General features: G+C 42.2%; 1 protein-coding gene across 4 annotated transcripts in view; it reads left to right on the forward strand.

Moving 5' to 3' along the window:
• The first annotated feature begins 1,551 nt into the window (after positions 1–1,551).
• Positions 1,552–16,436, forward strand: part of wizb (WIZ zinc finger b) — a 29,658-nt gene continuing 14,773 nt past the window's right edge. The window contains exons 1-8 of one of the 4 annotated variants that reach the window (XM_074655636.1): positions 1,552–1,968; positions 3,085–3,285; positions 4,079–4,286; positions 4,531–4,606; positions 7,420–7,568; positions 7,649–9,271; positions 11,670–12,110; positions 13,825–14,247. In XM_074655636.1, the coding sequence (XP_074511737.1) occupies positions 3,178–3,285; positions 4,079–4,286; positions 4,531–4,606; positions 7,420–7,568; positions 7,649–9,271; positions 11,670–12,110; positions 13,825–14,247 (3,028 nt within the window). In that variant the 5' untranslated portion in view covers positions 1,552–1,968; positions 3,085–3,177. Of the gene's footprint in view, positions 1,969–3,084; positions 3,286–4,078; positions 4,287–4,530; positions 4,607–7,419; positions 7,569–7,648; positions 9,272–11,669; positions 12,111–13,824; positions 14,248–16,436 lie in introns of those variants that run through there. The other 3 variants (XM_074655634.1, XM_074655635.1, XM_074655637.1) reach the window with 3 other exon arrangements.

Here is a 16,436-nt window from a genome sequence, read left to right on the forward strand (position 1 = left end):
ACAATATAGCAAATATATGCAAAAGCACATATGCAATAATGAAATTGATGTTCAGTGTAATGCACTACTGTTCCAGTAGTTTCACTTTTGATACTTTAAGTACACTTTGCTGATAATAATAATGTACTTTTACTTGTAATGAAGTGCCTTTATAGTGTGGTATATCAACTTTTACTTCAGTAAAGGATCGGAATACTCCTTCCCAGTGGTGGAAAGTAACTAAATACATTTACTCCTCTGTACTTAAGTACAATTTTGAGGTACTTTATACTTTTACTCCTTTACAATTCAGGGGGGGAATATTGCACTTTTTACTCTGCTACATTTATTTGATAACTTTAATTACTTTGCAGATTCAGGCTATTTATATATAAAAAAATGTAATCAACAAATTAATTCTGATGTATTATTATATGTATATACGTATAGGTTAAGATACTTTATTGATCCCTGTGGGATAATTCAAAAGCTACCCAGCAGTATATAAAGTAATTAAAATTAGCTCCACCTTTACTAGCTGCAACATTGGTGATGTTTACACATTAATGCATCAATAATTCAAATCCAATTACATATAGCAATGCATTATAATAATAATAATAATAATAATATATGTATAGAGCACTTTTCATAATACTCAAAGACACTTTACACAAGTTAAATGATAATATAAAACAACACACTAATAACATACAACACACAACATTATTATTCTGAAATGGGCCAGTCTGCATAATGACTTTATATATATATATATATATTGACACTAATACTTTGTACTTTTATTTAAGAAAAAATTGCAATGCAGGGCATTTACTTTGCAACATAGTATTTCTACACTGTTGTTAATCAACATTAATGCATCAATAATTCAAATCCAATTACATATAGCAATGCATTATAATAATAATAATAATAATAATAATAATAATATATTTATAGAACGCTTTTCATAATACTCAAAGACACTTTACACAAGTTAAATGATCATAAAAACTTTATTGATCATAATGACTTTATATACAGCATGTATATATATTGACGCTAATACTTTGTACTTTTACTTCAGTAAAAATTGCAATGCAGGGCATTTACTTGCAACATAGTATTTCTACACTATTATATTACTGCTTTTACTTTTTAAAGAAATAATCAGAGTACTTGTAAAATGTCATTGATGACCAGTAGAGGGCGCCACATGACCATGTAATAACCAGTAATAAGGCGTTTATTGATTTCCAACATTTAGGGACATTTTATTACACAAACTAATTGACAAACTCATTCCAGCTGTGCTATTACCTCATAGCGAGGGAAACATCTGTAATAAGGTTTATAAACATGTGTATTACTACAGTGGTGGACCAAACTAACTATTAACTGACACTAAATTGGCACAATTTATAATTAATATTTTACCTGTTATTAGAAAAAATGATGTCTGACATGAATAAAGGTCACCAGTGTGACATGTTAGTTCAGTCTCGTTAGAATAAAGTGTATTCATGATTAAAACGCGTCAGAACAGACGCACAAGAGAGCATGCATTAGTGTAAAGGTGATGAAATGAGAATAAAAGCAAAGCAAAGGTAAAAGTTGAACTTATTCAACTTGACTCTGGTGTGTTTTCTACTCGGTAAACTCTTCTCGTCGCCCTCCCTCGTCGACGTTTCTTACGTACGCAGCCGTGGCGTGCCCGCAAGCCAAATAACATGGAGTCCTCTAGTCTGGCATCTTCCAGAGATCCATGAAACGGACCTGAACCTGAGCAGCGACGACACGGAGCGACCTCCTCCTCCAACATGGGAGCAGTCCGAGCCGCCGGAGAGCATCGTCGAGATGCGTAAAAAGCTTCAGCTCCCCCGGCCTCAAACTATGAGAATGAGCGGTGCTTAACCAGCAGCAGCAGCAGCAGCAGCTCAGCCTTCCCCTGACTGCGACCAGCACACCAAAACCAGGCCGAATTCAGTGAGTATTTATGCACTAAACCTGCAGCTTTCTGGGGCGTTTTGTGGGGGGGATGAAATGCATCGTGCACGGATGCATTGTTGTTCTAGTCACCTGACAGCGACTGGATCGATACCAGCACACGTCCTCTGAGGTAAAAGAGAGGCCAGCTCCGTGGGACACCTTGATGTACCCGGGCATTTTCCTGCTGTTTAGAGGGGCCAGCAGGAGAGGACATGGGCCTGAGTGGAAAGGCCACTTATTTATGGAACCATTTGGGCTCCCTATTTCATTCTTTAAAGGTCCCATATTCTAAAAAAGTGAGATTTTCATGTTTTTTTATTATAAAGCAGGCTTAAGTCCTATATAAATACTGTGAAAGTATTGAAACACTCAATCCACAGGGAAACACACACAGCCCGTATTCAGAAACTATGCATTTGAAACAAGCTGTCAGGATTTCTGCCCATTTGTGATGTCACAAATATACAATACTAGACACTTTACACCGATTTTAATGTAAACATTCTAAATGTTTCCCAGTTTATTCCTGGTTGCAGTGTATGTGAATGTCATCAGCTGACAGGAAGTACACATGGACCCAAGCTGTTGCCTAGCAACGCAATTCTGTTGCAATTCCGTTGCAATTCCGTCAAAATGCGCTAAAACGGAGCGTTTCAGACAGAGTGTGAATACAGGCGTATTCAGGCCGACAGTATGAGAAAAATTAAGTTTTTTTTTTAACATTACAGCATCTAAACATGTTCTAGTAGAAACACAAAATATAAGTATGAACTTGAAAATGAACACAATATGGGACCTTTAACACCACTACATGCTGAGAAAATAGGCCAAAAACCTGCAGCTGGCAAAAAAAGAAAGATACAGCCAGAAACACACAGATTCTGCAGATCTGACACTTTCATATAGTCTAATATGCTTTGTGATTCTTCCTTACAATGTGTAATATATAAGTTACTACAGTATAAGTTTGAAGCTGTGAGAAACTTTTATTTTGGTTATATCTGACACTTTCATATAGTCTAATATGCTTTGTGATTCTTCCTTACAATATGCAATGTGTAAGTTACAACAGTATAAGTTTGAAGCTGTGAGAAACTTTTTATTTTTGGTTAGTGTGTGTTCATGTTTTCCAGAAGAAGAGGAGGCTGCACAATGTAGGACGGCTGGTCACCAGTGGGACTCCATACTGCTCTCTGGGGGGGCACCATGGAGCCAGAAGGGCGACCCCTAACCCCAGGGACCAGCTATGGGCCCTCACCCTTCAACTCAGCACAAAACCCCGTCACCCCCACCTCCCTCAACTGCACCTTACAGGTAAGACATCATCAAACTAGTCATCGTTCGTCGCTGTCATTTCCATCATCTGACAATAAGGCGACCAGGTGTCCCACTTTACTTGGGACTGCTCAGCATTTTTTATCCCTTGTCCCACTTCCAACAAATTGAGACGATGTCCCACATTTCTAGTTTTCAAAAGTCAAACCACTGGAGGACAGACGCTTTTTTAAAAATCTGGCTTTTATCCAATGGCTGTGAAGAAAGCAGGGAAGGCTGTCGTCACGGCGCTGTTTGCTCACAAACTTCACAAATGTGGGTCAAGTGCAGGTTGACCTTTCACCGTCTTTGCTACGCTACGCCCAACGGAGAAAATTGCGAGTCACCGTAAAGTCACAATCTATGCAGATTTAGGTGGAATATGATTGAAACTACCACAAAGAAAAAGGAAGAGACTGTGAGACAACAAAGACTGTGAAACTACTTTTAAGTACTTATAAGCCGGTGGAAATATGCCAGTTATTTTTCAATTTCACACGAGACTCCGGGACATGAAGCGACACGTGAGTCTCACAAGAAACATGCGTTTCAAAAAGAGATGTGATCTATGGATGCATTCGGGAAAGCATAGAGATGTTACAAGATAAGGGGCAGAGTAGAAATGTTTATTATTTAAGTTAGATAAGCATTAAATCAAAATTGTAGACTGCCTCTCAGCCTTGGTAACGTGTCCCACACAAACATACTCTTTGTCCCACATTTGGTTTGGTTGGATCTGGTCTCCCTATCTGACAATAAGATGTGTGTGTTTTTTTTTTATTATCGCCTCTAGTCCTCATGCTCTCCAAATGTGAGAGACGACCTGATGTCTGCCAAACGCTCGTGGGGCCACGCTGGAGATGAGGAGGGCCCAGAGCAGACTGAAGGCACTCAGCCACCCAGTGCAGAGCCAGGGAGGAGCGCACAGAGGAGATTCAGGTCCTCAGCCTTTCCTTCCTCCCTAAGCTGGGACTCTGACTCTGAGAAAGAAACTCTAGATGGTAACACACGGCTTAATATCCACTGGAAACCTGCTGCTCAGTAGTGGTTAGAACTAGTAGTGAATCTAGCTAATACATGATGCCATCAGTGTACCTATCATTGTTGTCCCCCTTATTGTTCTCAATGTTATTCAGTCTGCATGTAGTCAGAAGTCTCTCAGTATGCACTGTATCTTTGTAACCATTGAGCTGTGAAGTGATGTTCCTGTGGTTCCTGTGTGTTTTGTGTGCTGTTGCGTGTCAGAGGAGGAGCTACAGCACTTTTCTAACCCTCATGGTCTGGCTGCTCACAGCCCAGGATCTCCTTCTTCTGGACTCAGGTGAGGAGGAGGTGCAGGAGGAAGGCTAGCGAGTTGTTTGGTGGTGATGTCAGAAAGGCAGATCATCAGGATTTGAGAAGTATTGAGGTCATGAGTCATAGTGTCTCTTGTTTCCAGCCGCTGTGCCAAGCTAAGCTAAGCTACCTGTGAGACAGCCAGCAAGAATTAAAGAGGACCTATTATGCTTTTGTGCTTTTTCCCTTTCCTTTAGTGTGTTATATCGTTTTTTATGCATGTAAAAGGTCTGCAAAGTTACAAAATACACGCCAAGGGAGTTACTCTCCCCCACAGAAACACTGCTCTTGAACTGCCTGAAACACCTTGCTTGAAGTCCCACGTTTTCTCCGTAACGTGGTGATGTCACCAACTAGCACATTTGCATAATACCTGCCTAGCAGCTAGTTTGGCACGCCCTCAAACAAAGAGCAGAGCAGGCTGGGCTTTTCTTGGGGGTTTTGAACATTAAAGCATGTAAACATGTTATAGTAGAAACCGAAAATACAATATGAACCTGAAAATGAGCATAATAGGTCCTCCTTAACGCTTCTTTACTGACTCTCAGCAAGAAAGTGAATAAACATAATTCCCAAAATGTCAAGTTACTGCTTTACTAACATAACACTATTAGTACTGCTAAAGTCCAAACTATATAGTTATTTCCAGGAAACATCCAATGTACTCTTGTATTCAGACCCATAAAATATATCGTTACTGTTTTACTTCCCAACTTGAAGGTCTAAATGCTGCATTGAGGCCTTTTCCTCACTGCAGTGATTGTAATAAGGGGGGAGAAATACTTCATCCTATGTTTGTTTTTTTATTTAGTTGGCTTAAAGCTGCAGTCGGTAACTTTGAGCAAATATGATAAAGAGTTATTTTTATAAAATGGTCACTATATCCTGACAGTAGTGCATGAGACAAGTAATCTGTGAAAAAAATCATGTTCCTCTGTGTGTGTGTGGCATTTGCAAGATTTCATTGCAGCTGTCAATCACTGCTCGCGAAACTCGTGAACTCTGATCAAACTGTCAACCTAGGCAGCACTGATCAAATATGAATCAAGATTCGGTTACTGTAATGCCTATTTGTTGCCGTTTCCTTGCCAGAAACATATTTTAGTGTGCTGTTTAGCTGTAAAATGAGAAAGTTTGTGACCCGGCCGCCATATTGAAAACAGTCGAGCCAAAACCAAGCACCGCCCACCAGTCGGAGTAAACTTTCAGTAATATATATAAACTCGGGAAAAAAAGTTTGGAAATTTGTGTTTGATGGATTTTTTATTTCTCTGTTGCTAATTGTCATTGTATTTTACATCGTTGGAAAGCCTTTTTATTTACCTTCACAATGATGTCCAACATGTAAGGATCATGCATTTGTGGGATGGGCAGCACAGCTGATTATGTGGGTAGCGCCCAAGAAAAATTTGCAAAAATGCTCTGCCAATGGTAAACAGTGTATTCTCCTGTTGGTGTTGACTCTTGTTTTGAGTTGTTTGGTGGATTGGATGATTGAACTCTCTATCAGTAACAAGGAACAAACAAGACATATTGGCTATTTTACACTTTATTCATTTAATACACCGTCAGGAGCCTCAGTAGCGGTGGAAGATCCATACGCAGCCACAACAGCCTGGCACCTCCTCCTCATGCTGGTCACCAACCTGGTCACACATTGCTGTGGGATGGCGTTCCATTCCTCAACCAGGATTCGGTCAGCCAGCGTGGTTGTGTTGGTCACTCTAACACGTACAGCACGCCCAAGCTGATCCCACAAGTGTTGAATTGGGTTGAGGTCTGGACTCTTGGCAGGCCGTTCCATTCTCTCTACTCCCACATTGTGGAGGTAGTCTGTGATAACCCTGGCTCTGTGGGGGCGAGCGTTGTCATCTTGGAGGAGGAAGTTAGGTGCCAGATTGTGGAGATATGGGATCGCCACTAGCTGCAGAATCTCATCCTGATATCGCACTGCATTGAGATGGCCTTCAATGATGACAAGCCTTGTTTTGCCAGTGACATCATTTAGGGAACACACAACCATGCTGGCTGACCTGCAATGAATCCTGGTTGAGGAATGGAACGCCATCTCACAGCAACGTGTGACCAGGTTGGTGACATGAGGAGGAGGTGCCAGGCTGTTGTGGCTGCGTATGGATCTTTCACCGCTACTGAGGCTCCTGACGGTGTATTAAATGAATAAAGTGTAAAATAGCCAATATGTCTTGTTTGTTCCTTGTTACTGATAGAGAGTTCAACCATCCAATCCACCAAACAACTCAAAACAAGAGTCAATACCAACAGGAGAATACACTGTTTACCATTGGTAGAGCATTTTGACAAATTTTTCTTGGGCGCTACCCACATAATCAGCTGTGCTGCTCATCCCACAAATGCATGATCCTTACAAGTTGGACATCATTGTGAAGGTAAATAAACAGGCTTCCCAACGATGTAAAATACAATGACAATTAGCATTGTAACAACAGAGAAATAATCCACCAAACACAAGTTTCCAAACTTTATTTTCCGAGTTTATTTTTTATCAACTGCAGCTTTAAAAGTCATCAAATTTAAATATACAGAGTCTACAAATACTGGAATCAGCATGACAAATCCTCACTATGTGTTTGATTTTGACTGAACACCCCCAGTTTGCTAAAACCCACATCATTTTCAGAAAAATGGACACAACCTCAATGTAAGAATAAGAAATAAGAGCTCGCACTTCGTCTGTAATTTTGACTTGTTTCAGGCAGAGATGCTGCTTTCACTTGTTACAAATGTCATGTGATGCCTTTTCTTTCCGATGCTCTCCAGACTTGATAGCGAAGATGACCGAGAACCTGAAAAACTGCAGCACTTGCATAGCAAGACTGACTCGTCTCCCGCTGTGGAGGGGCATGATGACAACAATGAGAGCACAAAGACAGGAGAGCCAAATACGTCTCAGCTTGGCCCAACAGACTGTGAGTACCATAAGGAAGACACCAAATCTGCCTGCACTCGTTATCTATCCATTCATAATTCCTCTGTTTTCTCTTCACAGTGGCAGACAGCAACGTGTGGAATGTATCTGAGGGAGCTGAGCTGTTTCTGTCCAAAGTAAAACCAAAGGAAGGCTGCCAAATGGAGGAGGAGGAGGCGGACCACAGCGAGGGAGAGAAGAGGCCCAAGGGAAAAGAAACCAAGGAGCCTGAGAGGGATGTGTACACCTTCCCTGGAGACTCAGACCCCGAGAGTCCCCCTCCTGCCCCTTGGGCTCATTGCACATTCATTCAGCGGTGCAGAAAGAAGAGGGTGCTGCTCAGGCCCTTCTCCGGACTTGGCACCTTGAAGCGCACATCGCCTGAGACTGGCAAGCGGGCGAGAGGGAGTCCTCAAAAATCCAAAAGCACTGAGACGGCACAGCTGAATCAAGGCGGACGGGTGTATGATTTTGAGGAAGTCGGCTTCGAAGAGGCAGCAGTGGAGGAACAGATGAAGTTCGGAGAGACAGGAGGGAAAAGAGATAAAGGAGAAGAAGAAGAAGAAAGGGGGGGAGAGCCAGGTAAAGAAATCTTCACCTGCGTGGAATGTAGCATTTACTTCAAAAAGCAGGTCCACCTGCAGGAGCACATAGTCGAGCACTGTCAGAGTGGGGGCAGGCGTTTAGGAAAGGGCAGCCGTTTTCGGTGCATTGAGTGTGGCTGGAACCTGTCGAATCGGCTCGCGTTGACAGACCACCACAGGAGGCACCAGGAGTCCCGTCTAAAGATCTTGGAGGAGATTGAGAAACTGAATGAAAACGGGAATGCTAGAGAGATCCAGAAGCTGGACAGTAAGACAGTGAAGGAGATAAGCTCAGACTCGGCTATTATGCAAGATGCAAGCCCAACCTCGATTCCAGGCAAAATGTCAGACCCAGAAATAGTCGCATCTCCACCTCTTTCCCCAGCCCCAGTTTCAACACCAGACTCAGCAGTTCTCTGCTCAACTCCTCCGAATTCAGTTCGAACTCCAGCTCAGGCCCGAGCTGTTTCCGCCTGCCGCCGCCGCTTCATCTGCACCAAGTGTAACTTCAGCACAAGAACCTCCCAGGCACTGGCTAATCATACCAAGACCCACAATAGAAAGAAACCCGCCCTCCAGGCTGACTCCCCGTCCCCTGGCTCACCATCATGTTCCCTGGCCTGTGGTCACTGTGCCTTCCTGACCTCCAGTCAAACTGTAATGAGAGAACACCAGAAACTTGTTCACCCAGGACAGGCCACCATCAGCGGGGCGAAGGCTGATGAGACTGGCCGGCATTCAAGGTCTAAAGTGGGCGCTCGAATTTCAAAACCCACTTTAGATTCTGACCATCTCTCTGGGTCTGGATCCTCGCCGGATGCAACTCGAGGCGAAAGCCAGCAGGGAGTCACTGCCTCTGAGGACTGCACAACGCCAGACAGCGCTGCAGCTCGGCCCACAAGCCAGGCGGTCTTCAAGCGTGTTGGGAACAGGAGATTCAGCAGAAGAGTGAAGACATGGACTGATCCGGCCAAGTTTCTGGATGATGGCAAGCTGACCGGGAGTGAAGAAGAAGAGCAGGACAAAGATCAGAGCACAGAGCTCGACACCGAGCGTTCCCAACAACACGCCAACTCTCCTGTTGGGCTGAAACCGCACACCAGAGCACGATCCAACACAGGTAAGACCCAATGTATGACTAAGGACTAGTGCTCAAGTTAGACTAAGACACTTTACACAAGTTATTATGTCACCCAAGACCAGATTATCGTGAGAGTATCAGGTTTGAGCATTTGGATAAGACATCAGTCTGATTTCTGCTTGCTCATAGCTTTTTTTTGTAATTGTACTGAAAACCTGATCATACAAAAAATATTAAAGCTGCACTCATCAATATTTTTTATTATAAATAGGGCTGTCAATCGATTAAAATATTTAATCGCAAATTAATCACACATTTTTTATCTGTTCAAAAGGTATGTTACAGGGAGATTCGTCAAGTATTTAATACATGTACTAATATGCTGCTTTATGCAAATGTATGTATATATTTGTTATTGGAAATCAATTAACAAAATAATTAAAAATATTGTCCAGGGACCTTCACAGGTACTGCATTTAGAGTAAAAAATATGCTCAAATCATAACATGGCAAACTCAGGCCCAACAGGCAACAACAGCTGTCAGTGTGTCAGTGTTCTTGAGGTCAGAGGTCAAGGGACCCCTTTGAAAATGGCCATGCTAGTTTTTGGAGCGTTATTTAGCCTCCTTCGCGGCAAGCTAGTATGACGTGGTTGGTATCAATTTCATATGATGCCAGTTTCTTCACTCTAGTTTTAAAACTGAGGACGCTACAACCTAAAAATCGCAGGTTGCATTAATGCGTTAAAGAAATTAGTGGCGTTAAAACGAATATGCGTTAACGCATTATCACTTTAACTTTGAAACCCTATTTATAAAAAATGGATCAAATGACTATGAGTAATGTGAAAGGTTTTGCTAGAAATGACAAAACCACAGAGAATTATCACCTGACTCCGCAGTTCCCCTCAGCTCTAAGTAGTATTTTAGCATCTTTAAGCGAATTGTTTTCACTTAATGGCCCTGAACTTTACTGTTTAGGCTCACTTAGTGTTGTTTCTATTTTCAGCGAAAAAGCTATGAAAACTTACTGTGCGCTACCTGCCCAGTAACAAACAGCTAACAGTAAAAGCTAGCAACTAGCTGGTGAACATAACGCAGCATTTAGCAGCTAAAAAGCCAGATATTTTTCTTCAGGATCTTTGGTCTGGTGGAGACCAAAAACAGAGCTAAAAGTAGAGTGAATATTGGACTTACTGTACATTCGCTAGGTGGACTGAACACGACTATATATGAATGCTAATGTTGCTCTGTGACAGCTGGATGTGTAAACAGGCAACTGTTTGCTAACACTTTAGCCATTAACAACTTAAAAGGCAAAAGTATGCCAGTATAATGCATTCCTTCAGCAACATTACAGTCCAATGGTTCAAAACTTTCATTCGGCAGGGTTTTCATGTATTTAAACCCTTTAAGAAAACTGGTTAAAGGTGCTCTATACGATATTAAGAGCATTTGATTACTGCGCTCATACGGCGGTTACAGCTGATAACGGCGTCCTGACCGATGGCGCCGTTGTGGAAGCATAACACCCACCTTCCAGTTCCCCTTACGGTTAACACTGTTAGCTCTGTCAGCACTGTTGCCCCTTGTTTTCACTGTTAGCGCTGTTCCGACTCGGTCATGTCTAGAAGGTAACCCGTAAACTGCGAATACTGATCTGAGATCTGCAAAAACTTGTAAAAACTCTTGCAAAACTCGCTGCCCGACGACCTATCGTAACCTTGACTATTCAAGATCAATGCCTAACCTAAACCATCTCACGAGAGTTTCCTAAACTTGCGGGTTCCCTTCCAGACACTACCCGCCGGCTCAGCTGTCGCCATGTTGAGAGCTGTGCGGAGGCAATATAAACACTGCCAAGCTCACATTTAGCACCTTTATAAGGGTTTGTATGAGTTATCAAATTTCTGTAGCAAAAATCTAGCCGTGTTGGCATTGTCATTTTTAATCCCTTTACCTGAAAGATAAATTAAATTAATGCAAAAACAGGGCAATAATCAGATTACTACACTGCATGTAAACAAATTTATATTAGTTCTTGCCGTATTGCACGTCTTTGTAGTGATGTTGTTGCTTTCCAAGATGTCAGCGATTAACTTTATGATTGAAATGTGATTATTATAAATAGGAATGATGTGGTTAATGGTCAAATCTATGAAATTAAAACCCAAGTTGTAATAAACCAGAATTATTTAACTTATTACTTATTATTTTTACTTTAAAGTGTTGAGACATTGTTGAGGTCAAACTAAATATTTTTGACACATTTTAAGAATTGATTTAGGTCAGAAAGACAATAAGAACTTCTCAAAGGAGCCCTACCGGAGCTCTCACCCCAAACCCAATATGCACATGTAGTAGTTCAGGTACGCATACTGTTTCAGTTTAAATAGGATTTGTCTGTTTATTCAGAATTGATTTTTTTTTCTTTATAGAGGACTGCTCGGCACAGCGTAGTGCTACATTATCGCTCCCCTCTGAGAAGTGTCTGAAGGACGAAGACAAGCTGGAAGTGGAGAAAGATGGAAAGGTTTTCTTTTTGAGGAGGAGCAACCGGGTTACTGCTGCTACCGCAGAAAATGACAGTGATGATGATGACGAGGACATTGACGAGGAAAGCGTGCGACGTTTCCTGTCAGAGGGCATCTTGGATGAAGACCCGGATGAGATTGATGAGGACTCGGAGGCGCTCAAGAGTGTGGAGAGGAAATGCCCCTACTGCCCTGATCGATTTCATAATGGCATTGGGCTTGCCAATCACGTGAGAGGCCACCTGAACCGAGTGGGCGTCAGCTACAATGTGCGTCACTTCATATCCCCTGAGGAAGTCAATGCGATTGAGAAGAAGTTTTCCTATCAGAAGAAGAAGAAAAAAGGTCAGCCGCTTGTTGCATGTATTTCTTTAGGCTGTGTAGATCTTGTCTGAGCAGATTCTAAAGCCCAGACAGACTGTTTTTGTTGTCTTTGTTTTTAATATATGCTTGACATAATCACCCTGACATGAGCCAGAGGGTATATTAGCTATACCATAATACTAATAATGAATGCCTGTTTCAGCCACAGTAGAACACATTCTGTAAATTTAGATTGTCTTTGCTTTGTGGACTAACTCTGAGGTTCATACTTGTATTTTGGGTTTCTACTAGAACATGTTTACATGCTTTAATGTTAAAAAAAACACTTTATTTTTCTCATACCAGTTACTGAAGAAAAGCCGGGGCTTCAAGCAAGGTGTTTCAGGCAGTACAGGAGCAGTGTTTCTGTGGTGGAGAGTAACTCCCTTTGGTGTGGACTTTGTAACTTTGCAGACCTTTAACAGGCACAAAAAAAACGAACAAACTAAACTAAAACTAAATAACAAACTAAAGGAAAGGGAAAAAGCACAAAAGCATGATAGGTCCTCTTCAAATTTCTGGTGACCAGCTGGGAACACTTGATGTGAACTGCTTTTAGAGGTGGTTACTATAACATAAAGCAGTGGTTCCATCCCTGGGGAAGCAAGGGTCATAACTCTGAGGGACAGCAAGATGATTAGCAGAATAAGAAAATAAAAAAAATGTTTACCATGTTCATCATTTTAGCTGAGCATGCTAACATTTGCTAATTAGCATTAAACACAAAGTACAGCGGGTGATGGGAATGTCTTTAATTTTGCTATTAGGTCATAAACCACAGTTATCTAGCCTAGATCAAGAGTTAAAGGGGACCTTTTTATGCTTTTCCCCTTTCCTTTAGTGTGTCATACAGTTCTTATATAGCCTAAAGTCCACACCAAAGGGAGTTACTCTCCCCGACAGAAACACTGCTCCTGAACTGCCTGAAACACCCTACTTCATGCCCCGCCTTTTCTTCCGTAACATGGTGATGTCACCATGTAACACATTTGCATAATACCTGCCTAGCAGCTAGTTTGGTACGCCCTCAAACAAAGCTAGTTAGAGTGGAGCTGGAGCAGAGTTTGGTTTGGTTGACAAAACAACACAACAGAGTGGGCCAGCTGACCAATCAGAGCAGACTGGGCCTTTCGGGAGGGGGAAGCTCAAACAGAGCGTGTCAGACAGACAGTGAAAAGAGGTGCTGCAGCACAGCTGGTATGAGAAAAATAAAGCGTTTTTTGAACATTAAAGCATGTAAACATGTTCTAGTACAAAGCCAAAATACAAGTATGAACCTGAAAATGAGCATAATAGGTCCTCTTTAAGTGGTCATCAAAGTGATTACAATTAATCCGGAGGGGAACATGAATGTATGCACCAAAGTTAATGGCAATCCATCCAATATTTGTCGAGACATTTCACTTAAAATCAAAAATGTTAACCTCCTGGTGGAGCTAGAGGTAAAGTCAGGCGATCACCAAAGACAGTAGGATTCACCCTCAGGGGGCCATGATTGTCTGCAATAGTTGTTGAGATAATTCAGTGTGGACCAAAGTGGTGATCAAAGACATGGCTGTGATTCAAGGGGTCATAGGCCAAACAGGTTGGGACCACAGCACAGCTGTTGTTCACAGCTGTAAAGTATAAACAGTATCAGTATCACATTCAGTCACATGTCTAAACTTCCACTTGTATTGCCTGTCCTCTCCCGCAGTTGCCAACTTTGACCCCGACACATTCAGCGTGATGCACTGCGAGTTCTGCAGCGCCGGCTTCGACACCCGGGCCGGCCTGTCCAGCCACGCCAGGGCCCACCTCCGCGACTTCGGCATCACCAACTGGGACGTCACCATCTCGCCCATCCACATCCTGAGGGAGCTGTTCTCCAGCAGGCCCGACCTCGTGATCCCCACGGCTCCCCCCCGGAGCCCCGGTTCCTCACCGGAGGAGGGAGAGGAGGAAGAGGAAGAGGAAGAGGAAGAGGAAAAGGAAGGGGAGGAGGAAGGGGAGGGAATCATCGAGGTAAAGCTAGAGAGGGAGACAAGTGAAAGGACGCCGAGCGCTGCTGTTTCTGACGCGCTGCCTTCAGCATCTCCTCAACGCTGCAAGAAGGAGGACGGTGGGGAAGAGTGTGAAGGTCAGTTTTGCATTATTGATCCATCCTTTAAAGGTAGTATTGGTTGTTATTGTGTTTGATGCTGACAGTTATTACCTGGTGATCTGGCACTTTGAACTTGGCACAGGTTATATAGTAGTGAGTAATGATGGAGGGATGGAGAAGATTGTAACAGATGCATAAAGCAGTGTGAAATATGAGTGTAGATGCTGTTACTGTTGTTTTAAGTGCTTTTTGCTTTTTTACTCTGAATAAAAATCCTTAAAAGTAGTATTGGTTGTTATTGTGTTTGATGCTGACAGTTATTACCTGGTGATCTGGCACTTTGAACTTGGCACAGGTTATATAGAAGTGAGTAATGATGCCTGGAGGGATGGAGGAGATTGTTACAGATGGATAAAGCAGGGTGAAATATGAGTTTAGATGCTGTTGCTGTTGTTTGAAGTGCTTTTTGCTTTTTTACTCTGAATAAAAATCCTTAAAAGTGGTATTGGTTGTTATTGTGTTTGATAGTTTTTACCTGGTGATCTGGCACTTGGAACTTATTGGCACAGGTTATATATAAGTGAGTAATGATGGAGGGATGGAGAAGATTGTTACAGATGCATAAAAGCAGTGTGAAGTATGAGTTCACTGTTGTTTTAAGTGCTGTTTGCTTTTTTTTACTCTGAATAAAAAAAAAGTAGTATTGGTTTGTTATTGTGTTTGATGCTCATAGTTATTACCTGGTGATCTGGCACTTTGAACTTATTGGCACAGGTTATATAGAAGTGAGTAAAGAATGCCTGGAGGGATGGAGAAGATTGTTACAGATGGATAAAGCAGTGTGAAATATGAGTTTACTGTTGTTTTAAGTGCTTTTTGCTTTTTTACTCTGAATAAAAATCCTTAAAAGTAGTATTGGTTGTTATTGTGTTTGATGCTGATAGTTATTACCTGGTGATCTGGCACTTTGAACTTTGCACAGGTTATAAAGAAGTGAGTAATGATGCCTGGAGGGATGGAGGAGATTGTTACAGATGGATAAAGCAGGGTGAAATATGAGTTTAGATGCTGCTACTGTTGTTTTAAGTGCTTTTTGCTTTTTTTACTCTGAATAAAAATCCTTAAAAGTAGTATTGGTTGTTATTGTGTTTGATGCTGATAGTTATTACCTGGTGATCTGGCACTTTGAACCTGGCACAGGTTATATAGAAGTGAGTACTGATGGAGGAATGGAGAAGATTGTTACAGATGTGTACAAGCAGTGTGAAATATGAGTTTAGATGCTGTTACTGTTGTTTTAAGTGCTTTTTTTTTACTCTGAATAAAAAATGGGACTGTCTGACCTGTGCGACACCGCTGTAGGCTACAGTGTGTGAAGTGTTTGAATCAGTGATGTCTGACTGTGGAGAAAAGCAAAGAGAGAGTGTGTGAAAGAAAGAGAGAGTGAGTGAGACACACAGAGAGAGAGAGAGAGAGAGAGAGAGAGTCACCGATGCCCGCGGTTGATGTGGCACTCGGTGCATTTATCCTCCAACCTCCTCCGCCTCCACTCGATTGGTCACGCCTTAGCTTAGCGGTGCATATGGGGGCAAAATGGCTGCTTCCACCTCCCCGTAGACCCAAACAATAGCAGGGAAAAAACTGTCTGGGCTTTCAGCTGCCGGGGAGTCCGATGCACTGCGGTTGCGGACCGGTGAGTAACCGCGCGCTGGAATCATTCTCACCCCGTGCACCGCGTCCCATCCTCGGATCACACCGCCGCGTCTCTCCGGTCACCATCATCATCATCGTACATCCAGACAAGACGTTCAGCCATTAAAAAACTCCTCATCATGTGAGACTATGTATAGAAAATCAATGTCGCCATGCATGCAGGTATAGCCCAGCAGTGACACGCGTGTCAAAAAGCTCACAAAGAGGGTCATTGTTATTGTTTCGGGTGGTTTTTACGCACGGATAAATAGTGCTGATTTAAGGCGTTTTTTGTTATTATAGTTTTCTTTATTAGTGTTTTTTTTATTGTGCACGAATGGGATGACGTCCAGTATTTTCAATGCTGCAGGATCTCTCTATAAAATTACCTACAGTTGCCCAATCCTCGCCATTTTACTTTTGCTTTGATTTTTTTGGATAGAGGACACGCTGTGCTTTCAAGTGCACGCATTTGTGCATGTTTAGAGGCGATATTAAAGTAAAAAGATGCTCAGGAAACATTGTAACTTTGT

Source organism: Sebastes fasciatus, chromosome 13 (genome assembly GCF_043250625.1).
Source record: "Sebastes fasciatus isolate fSebFas1 chromosome 13, fSebFas1.pri, whole genome shotgun sequence".
Lineage (NCBI taxonomy): Eukaryota > Metazoa > Chordata > Actinopteri > Perciformes > Sebastidae > Sebastes > Sebastes fasciatus.